The sequence below is a fragment of the Theobroma umbraticum genome, unplaced genomic scaffold (assembly GCF_002168275.2).
Source record: "Theobroma umbraticum cultivar Fairchild unplaced genomic scaffold, ASM216827v3 scaffold_67.0, whole genome shotgun sequence".
In the NCBI taxonomy this organism is placed as follows: domain Eukaryota; kingdom Viridiplantae; phylum Streptophyta; class Magnoliopsida; order Malvales; family Malvaceae; genus Theobroma; species Theobroma umbraticum.
The window spans coordinates 3,515,276-3,525,043 of record NW_018397262.1 but is presented as its reverse complement, the minus strand read 5'-3'; the positions used below and the strand labels follow the sequence as shown (position 1 = coordinate 3,525,043).

The 9,768-nt window shown below is 30.7% G+C and overlaps 1 protein-coding gene across 1 annotated transcript; it reads left to right on the top strand.

The window, feature by feature from the left end:
- Positions 1 to 6,877: 6,877 nt before the first annotated feature.
- Positions 6,878 to 9,768, top strand: LOC149526985 (uncharacterized; the record flags this gene model as incomplete). The annotated part of the gene is made up of 4 exons (XM_089784113.1): positions 6,878 to 7,697; positions 8,792 to 8,883; positions 8,994 to 9,023; positions 9,743 to 9,768. Coding segments are annotated over exons 1-4 (831 nt in total), but the record flags the coding sequence as incomplete, so codon positions are not given.

The window sequence follows — 9,768 nt, the reverse complement described above, 5'->3', positions numbered from 1 at the left end:
TTGTCTCACTTCTCTGCAAGTGATTTGATTTAATTCAAGTTATAGCCCAAAAAGTCGCTTGCTCTTTTCTCCAACATTAATGATATTTCTTTGGATCCACTCTCTAAAATTGACAGGATTAATGGTTTTTCTAATCCAATAAATTTGTACTTTCGGTGTCTCATTTTATTTTCTTCGAAAAATAGGAAGAAAATTCCTAAAGATGTTTGTCAAGAGCTTGAGTAATTGGTTAAAGTGTTTTCCACATTGACTTTAATTTTTCGACAGTGACTTGCTCCCATCTACTTAAGCCAAACAAACAAAAAGAAAGAAAAATGTTTTCTTTCTTGACCCACTGCTGGTCCTCGGAAAACAAGAAGAAAATTCCTACAGATATTTTCCAAGAGCTTGACTAGATTTTTCAATTAATGACTTGCTCTCATTTCCTTAATCCAAAAAAATGAAAAATGTTATTGTGGTTCTATATTTCCTTGATTTAGGGGCGGCTTAATAAGTTGAAAGGCCTAAAGCAAAATATTCAATGAGGCATTCTTTTATTGAAATTAAAAAAATATATTAAATTTTTATTCTTCTAATTTTTTGAGATGCAAAATTTTTATATTTTTTAAATGGTTAATACAAAATCAACAATCAAAATTCTTAATTCAAATAAATCAACTATCACATAAAATAAAAGCAATGTAACAATATAATATAAATTAAAAATTAAAATTAAAAAATTCATAAATATTAGAACAATAGTACTTAATTATTGAATACTTATTACAAACCGCAAATGATATTTACGGCTTTATGAAGATACTAATATAACAGATTTCTTCTGTATTCTATGGAGGAAAATTGAAATTAAAGGAAGAAGGAAGAAAGTGAAAATGAGAAAAAAAGAATTCAAAAGTAGATATTATATATTGAAAAGAAATAATTGGTTTTATATATAGGAGAACAAATAGTTATTAGAAATCATTAAATATGTTGATTGGAAATATGAGAAATACGTGAAAAAAAAATAATTGTTAGAGATGATTAAATACATATGACTGCTAGTTGATTGAAAATAATATAGTATTCTAGAAATTAGAAAGTGATTAAAAATTGAGATTTGCTAGACACTTAATTAAGAAAGTGAAAAAAAAGTAATTTTATCAATTATTTTTTATTTTTTTAATATAATAAATTATATTATAAAATTATAACATCTCTCCAAATTAGGGGCCTAAAGCCCATGCTTGGGTGGCTTTACCCAAGGGCCGGCCCTAGCCTTGACTTAGAGCTTGTTTAGCCTCCGTCGCTTCTTCTTCCGCACCTAAATTTGCAACATGCCAAAACCAAAAGCACAATTTCCATTATTTGCCCTCATTGCCCTTCCTCTTATTCTATTCCCTGGCCTTGTAATATATATTATATCTCTCGTTAAAAATATTTATACTAATGCATTTTAAAGGATTTTTTGTCAAAAAGAAGAGTAATTTTATTAAGAATTGTTGGGGATATCTATCTTGTTGAAAAAAGCTTTGGCTCTAAGTTTACAATCATTGAGGGATTCAAATTTAAATCCAACGTTACAAGCATCATCAAAATCCGATACCATCTGTTGCAATTCCTTTTATGAAGTACTCATTAATGGAGCTTGGGAAATGGCTAGAGGTCTACCCAACACTTCCATCATTAAACAAATGACATCCATGCTCTTAAAAAAGGAGGTACTCTAAAATTCTCCTTCTATATTGAAAATTTGCTCTAAGTATTCTATGTACTATGAAGAAATTTGAAAATCATGGAAGTTGACTTTCTTACCACTCTGTTCAGTACGTTTTACATGAGTACCAAAAACACTACTAGCATCTTTGTGTGCTGGCACTAGGGAGGGAAAACAATGAAAATTAATCAAAGTAACTTTAGCATCATCAATAACAACTACAACATCATGAACAACCTTTATATTCAGAGTTGCTTCAACATTATCGATGACAACATCAAGAATAGCTCCAGCATTAACTCCAACATCAAGAACAACCTCAATAGCAAGAAAAACTTTAGTGTTGGAAACAGCCTCAATATCAGGAATGGTCTCATCTTGAGTAGTCTATGGTGCAAGAATAATCTCAACTTAAAAATAAAAAATGAAACGACTAAACTAACATTTTTAATATTGTTCTTTCTGGGTTTATATTGGAACTTTAAAGTGAGAGGGAAACAGAACATCCAAATAAGTGGAATCATAAAAAGGGTCTGTCAATACATTTGGTATTCTAAAAGAAGTAGCAACACCCTCAATTTTAGTTTCAACAACATTAATAGATTTGTTATCTGTTTCATCATTACGTTCAGTGTCACATGAGTCTACCTCAGTCTCAGCTTCAAAAGTCTCTACCTCTTTTTTAAAAAGCTTGATAGAGTGAAAATCATGCTTTCCTATACAAAGAAGTTCTATATCTTCTAAAGTGAAGATAAATTCCCCTCATGCTGTAATCATAGTTTGAGAAAAAGTGCTCCACCTTGCAAGAATAGAATGCTTTACATCCATCCTTTTTTCTTTGTGAACATTGAGCTTGGAAGTGACACATATAGCATCTAGTATCCTAGCAAATGAGAGAAGTTTAACATAAATAGGATTATTCAACACCTTATTTACCCACTCATCCTAACCATGAACAAATTTGAGAATAGGAGCCTAGCTTAGTTGTAAAAAGTGAAAATTCACCACATTCAAACCTAAACTTCAGAATAAATAGCCCTAGAAGACCATTTTTTTTTATAAAGAGGTCTTTTTCAGCATAGATGATTCCACTCATAGCCAACAGGCTTAGGGGGATGCTCGTCAACCTGTTTGGCACAAACTTCTTCCTAAAACCAATCTTTTCCTCTTTTTCTAATAATTTCATCTTTTCATTTGAAATCATTTTCTTACTCTAATTTTCTTGGGAGCAACTAATTTGAAATCATTATTCTTCTTTTTATGTACAATGGTCTTTTTCCTCATTGTGGCTTTTCTAGGCTCACCATAATTGATCTTCAGAGGGAAACGCATCCTAGGCATAAAGGATGATGAAAAAAGAAGCCTACATACATGATAATGGAAAAAGAGAGAAGCATACATGTGTAATAGTTTTTATTACTATTTATGTATTGGTCAAGGAAAAAAAATTAAATTAATTATAAAAAAACCAACAAAGTAAAACAACAAAATTTATCAAATTTTAAACTATTCTAGATTTAGAATATACTTGAGACAAAAATAAAAAAAAACAAGAGTTTTAAATTGTTCAACACAAGTAAGATTTATTTAAAGCCCTACAATAATAATCCAATTCCATAGGGATCTTAATTATATCTAATAAGTAGACAATATACCTAACTTTGCTTGTCTAATAATTATATCTAAAATCAAACAATTTGTTTGTCTACTTGCACATAAGTATACGTTCATACAAAAAAAAAAATCTCTTTCAATCAAAAAGCTTCATCTCATGCATAAAAAATTTTCTTTTCTCATATTTCAATTTTTTAAAAAAAAAATCATGCAGGGGGCAGCAAGTAAAAACAACTCAATTATTTTGAAAAGCAAGAAAATACAACTAAAAAGTGAGAGAGAGAGAAAGAGAGCAAACAAGAAATTATAAGAGGAAGAAGAAAAAGTTACTTACTCAAAAATATTCGCAAAAGAATAGTAGACCTTGCCCTGAATTTTGTTTTGCTTAGAATCTGAATAAAGAAAACTGTTCATAGTAGCTTCATATTTATAAGGCATATAGAATTAAAGTTTTTATGAAAAAAGATTTGTTTTCTTTTTACAATTTGTATTTTAAGAATCTTATTTTGTGAAAAATATATTATTATATGAGAAATCAAATATTACATAAGACAATAACATGTTACTACTTGAAGTATTACTAGCTAAACTGTTACCATCTAAAAGGTGTTACTTCCTGAAGTGTTACTATATAATACATTATAATACAAAATAAAACTTTTACCTAAATTAATGCATAAGAATTATTTTTAAGTAAAATATTCTTATGTAGGGGAGAAAATGTAGATATTTGATTTTAGTTAATATCTATTCTTTAAAGAATTATTTTACTGTATAATATTGTACAAAGAATAATGAGAATAACCATTACAAGTGAAGCATTACTTCACACAGAATAATTAAAACAAGTGAAGTATTACTTCACGCAAAACAACTAGAATGAGTGTAACACTACTCCATGTGGAACAACTAATATTATTTGAATAGCCACTTCACACGGACAGCAATGAAAGCAACCCGGACTAAGTGGTAAGGCTCATGGGTTACTTTTATCTTGTGATGTTTCGAAGAGTTTGGCTTGATGGCTCAAATATGGAGAGAGTTAAGAGGTATTCCTTTTAACTTTTTCCTGAAGTACAAGTGTTTCACTTCCTTACTTTGTTCTCGTGTACCTCATATTCATATGCGCCTTCTTCTCTTGTACCTGCTCACGTAAAACTTCTTTTCTTGTACCTTTTCACATATACCTCTTCTATATTACCTTTTACTTAAAAACAAGTCTTATTACATCTAATTGCTTCAAAGTTCACATAATAAGTTTTTAACCATTACTCAATATTAATTCTCAGTAACAATTATCTAACATTAAAGTTCTTAATAATATCATTCATTACGTACATTAAGCTTTCTTGAGTAATCGTTACTTCTGACACTATATATAGAACCTTCACAATTTATTTAGGGCTTTTCTTTCGCTTAAAGTTAACATAGTTTCCTCTAGAGCTTTTCTTTCTAAATTCTCTTCGACTCCATAATTCTTTTCTTATTGTCTTTACGTACTATGACACTCAATACTTTATAATTGTTTCGATCTTTCCCTCCACCACCTTCAATGCATCATTTACTTATTTACGACATTTTCTCTCTCTCACAAGAATCCTTTTTACAATGAACAACTGGAGGAATAGTCTCTTCTCCATCTTTGTTGGCAGCCTTAGTTTATTGGATGGACCTTGATGACATCTTCAATCATTTTCGTCGAGTGACAGACGTTTATGTCGCCAGTCCTTACAGAGGGAGTAGGAGATGGGTTTCGATGAATGCTTTTGTCAGATTTCAAAGCAAGGATGAGCTGATTAGAGCGGTGGAAGACAAAAATAACATTAGGATTGATGGGATGTTATTAAGCCAAAAGGGCAAAGGTCCTTGTCTTCTTCGAAGCAAGACTTTCGAGGCAACGGGGATGCGGATTCTAAGGTTCCTATTTACAATGCCTCTCAGACTTTTCCAACTTTTGTGAAGATTTTGAAGTCAAGCACCCGACTTGTCAACATGATGAGCTTCTAAGCTAAAGCGCCTGACGTAGCTTCCTGTAGCCACTTATTCCAGGCAGCGCAACGTGTATGCTGGGCTGAGATGTGCCTTGCTTGACCACTTCTTGGTCTTCAGAAAATAAGACAAAGGAAGTTCTGAAAATCTCATCCAAATGCTTGACCAACTGCTTAGATTATCCTCCACAATTATTTTATGTTCTTTGTATGTACATTTTATTTTCTAAATTTTAATATTTTAGACATGAAAAAAAAAATTGTACGTATCATCCTTATTTACGAGCTTGACCAAGTGTTCAAGTCTTCCCCGGTACTTCACTGAAAAAAGAAAAGACTTTGAGTCTAATTTCTTGATAGCAATCGGAATTGATAGAATTTGGGAAAAATTCCTTGTATTGATTGAATTGAAGAACACTACTTGTATCGGTTGAGCAACAGAAATAATAGAAAGGAAAAGGAAGATTACAGTAGTTACAAGAATGCCATTCAATTGACTAACAGAAATATTTACAGTAATTAGTCAGTGACATTCAAAGTGCTTTTATTGCTGGAAGACAAATACTGGCTGGAACTTTACTTGCAAATGAAACCATTGACTCTTTAAAAGGAAAAAAGAGAAGTGAAGGAGGGTTATTCTGAAGTTAAACTTTGAGAAAGTTTATTATTGTGTTAATTGGTTATTTTTGGATCATATCGTGGATTTGACGGGGTTTGGATATATATAGAAAAAATGAATTATGAAATGTATTTCAACTGTCAGTGTTTCTGTTTTGGTGAATGGTTCTTCATATATAGTACAAAATTTCGTATGAAGAAAGGTTCACAGCGAGGTGATCCTCTATCATCTTGATGAACTTGACATTGCAAACATGATTGCTAGTGATGAACTTGAAATAGGTAGAAGAGCACATCAAGTGGAAACTTTACAAAGAGCTGGAGATACTCGATGGAGCTCACACTTTCATTCAATAATTGATGAATTTGAATCTAAGAAATATCGTCGAACACAACTTTCTTAAATAACTATTATAAGTTTTTTTTTATTTAGATGTTATATAAAATTATTATCTATTATGAATCTTTTGATTAAATTCAACATATTAATTTTAAAAAATTTTAATTTTAATTTTTTTTATTTTTGACCCCTTCAATAAAAATTAGCTAGCTTTGCCCCTGATCACTTATACTATTATTAGGACATTTCCAAGTCCACCACGCATGCAAAAAATAAAATAAAGATTTAAAATTGGAGGTTTAGTGTTTCGTCCATTGAAAAATTACATGTAATTTTAGTTGAAAGAGTCAAGTTTAAATCTATGTTTCTCAAAAATCGTTCTTATTAAAAGAAAAAAGTTGAAGTTTTTGTAATTTTTTTGTAAACTAAAAATTAAAATAATAATTAGATTTAGTATTTAAATTAAGTGAAATAATTAATTGATGAACAATATTATTTTAACTTGACTTGGAGTCTTCAATCCACTTGACACAGAGCCCACAAAAATTCAATTATGGCATCAGTTTGGATCTAGTGCATCTGCTACCTAGATGAACTGTTCTCCACATTGACTTTGCCTTTGATTTTTTAAAGATGAAGACTTTGCTCTCATCTACCCCCTAAAGAACACTGTTTCGTCTATATTCCTTGACTCAAAACTTGTTAGCTTCATCAGTCATCCTCCACTTTCCCCTTTTCCCACCCAAATTAAATTTAGCATGCCAAAACCAAAAGCACAACTTCCATGGTTTGGCCTCATGGCCGTCCTTTCTTCATTTCTACTCCCGGAAGCTTGCATCGGCAGAAGCACAAACAAGGATTGCGGCTTTACTCTGTGTGGAGACGTTAACATCAGCTTCCCTTTTCGATTAACAAGCCAACCTCGCAACTGTGGTGACCACAGGTTAGAGCTGGAGTGTGACAATAATAACCGCACCACTCTGGTCATGAAACATGGGAGATTCCATGTCCAAGGCATCTCTTATGAAAATTCTACGATAAGAATTGTGGATGCGAGTCTGGGAAGGGATGATTGCTCCCTTCCTCGCAGTTCCTTCTATTATTTTTATGCTATATGTGAGCTACCGTATTTGGTGTCTCATCCTACGAGCACATTATATCTTGTAAATTGCACAACACCGATAAAATCTTATCAATATGTTGATGCCTCTCGTTGCCTCAATCGCTCTTCCCATCCACCTACCTACTTTTATTTTTTAGATCAAAGAACACGGTGCCGCGATTTCAATCAATTTTGCACAGTCGAAGCACAGGTTCCAGTTGGGTTAGAGAATATCAGCAACATGTCTACTTTGGCCATCTACGGAAATCTATTACTGGGCTTTGAGCTGTCATGGGACCACTACGATTGGAGCTGCAGCTATGGACGTTCGTTCGACGTGTAAGATTCTTGGGCTTTGTTCGACACACTTTTTTTTTATTATGTTGACTTTGGCAATTAAATTTTGACTCTTTGATTGAGAAAAATACATGTGAAAATTATGATTACGAAAATTAAAATTAAAATTTAGGGTTTACTTAGATATGTGTTTAAATTGAAAATTTGAATTTGTTATTAATAATGATTATCATACCATATTTTTTTACTAAAATATGATGCTACTATTACGGGGCTTTGAAGTGTCTTGGGACTTTCCTATGGGTGAATTTCTCGGAGGATAAACCTTTTCAAATGATGTAAGAATTTTCCTAGGTTGGGGCATTGAATGTGATAGGAAAAATTAAGGTTAAACGATTACTATGTTTTGAATAGTAAAAAGTTAACTTTTTGTTAAAACTTCAATTTATTAAATTGAAAATTTTAAAAACTTGAGTTCCTTTTCCCTGATTTTATTCTTCACATGGAAAAGGGGATACCTGCTGCAAAGAGGAACAACCCCTTAACAATGAAGAAATTGTCGTGGCTCAATATCTTTAGAGGTCTAAAATGTTTAAATATTTAAATGAGATATTTTTTTATTAAAATTAAAAAAATTAACAGTTAGTTAGAGATCATTAAAAATATAGTCTTTATTGAAAATAAAAAAATAATTAAAAATTATTAACATTATGAAAATTGAAAAGCCATAAAGAATAAAAATTTATTAGAAAGAATATATTATTTTATTAATTATTTTGATTTTTATATTATTGATGAAATGAGATAAATATTTAAAAATTAATAAAAACTATGAAATAAGTGAAAATAGATATTTAATATATACTTAATTTAAGAAATATTTTATAAATTATTTTAAATTTTATATATTTTTAATATAATCAATTATATTATACAAAATTATGGAACCCATAAAATGTGAGATTTTAAGCAAGAGCTTTGGTGGCTTTATAATGGAGCCGGCCCTGTGGAGAAAGGAAAAGCTAATGCCTTTTATTTATTTATTTGCTCCGCCAATGTCAAACAGAATATGGATGTGTTTGTTGTATTTGAGTTCCTGATATGTTTCTTTTATTTGGATGTGTTGAACATTCCAGATTATACGCTTTGCAAATCTATGTGGACAGCTTCGTACATTTCCTCTTCCATGGCCCCCATGTAGCCTACAGATCATATTATGCATCTAAAGGTATGCTTAATCTGCAGATTTCATTAGTATTTTTTCGTATTGAATTTGCTCTGTTTGCTCCTTATATGGAAATAATTATGTTTCGTTTTTGTCTTGGTCTTTTTCTACAGGACAGTATATTTTATGTGTTACAGTAACAGGTAAGCTTTAACTCTCCTATTGTATCTACACAAAATTAAGCAATATCAATGTTTTCATTTAAAAAATAACTTGAATTTTTTTATTTCAAAAAAGAATATGAAAGAGCTATGAGATCATATCAGCTTATAATTATACCCACTTAAAACTCAAAAAAGTATATAGCTTTTTAATGATTTTAATTTTAGTGGTGAAAGGGTACTAGGTTCAAATATTATTTCTTATATAGGTATGGATAGAGGACAAAAATTAAAAGTAAATAAAAAAAAAAGCTGTTGGCTTGGAAAATATGATCAAATAAACTAAGTAATTATTAATTGAACATATTAGTGGTAAAAAATTAGTAGTAGAGTTTCTAGTAATGCATATGGTGATCTTAGAAATTGACAAATTACTGCCGAGTAGAATTTGCCTTTCAACCTATGCTGTTTCGTTTCCTTTACGATGTTCAAACTATAATATTTAATTCATACTGTGACAAACACATCCTACACTTCTAATTATTCGACAATAGATTTTGTGAGAATCCGGAACTTGTTTTTTTGTTCTTTTTTGGTCCTTCTGAGAATAAGCATCCTACACTTCCATTATGTTATGAAGTTTGTTAGGGCAAAAGATAGCGGCACTTCAGTTACCCGATTTAAGATATAATGACTTTTCTTTTGAAAATATTGTCATTTAAATATATACTAATGAGTTCTAATGTACTTTTCTTAAAAAGGAGGAGTTATCTTATTAAGATCTTTG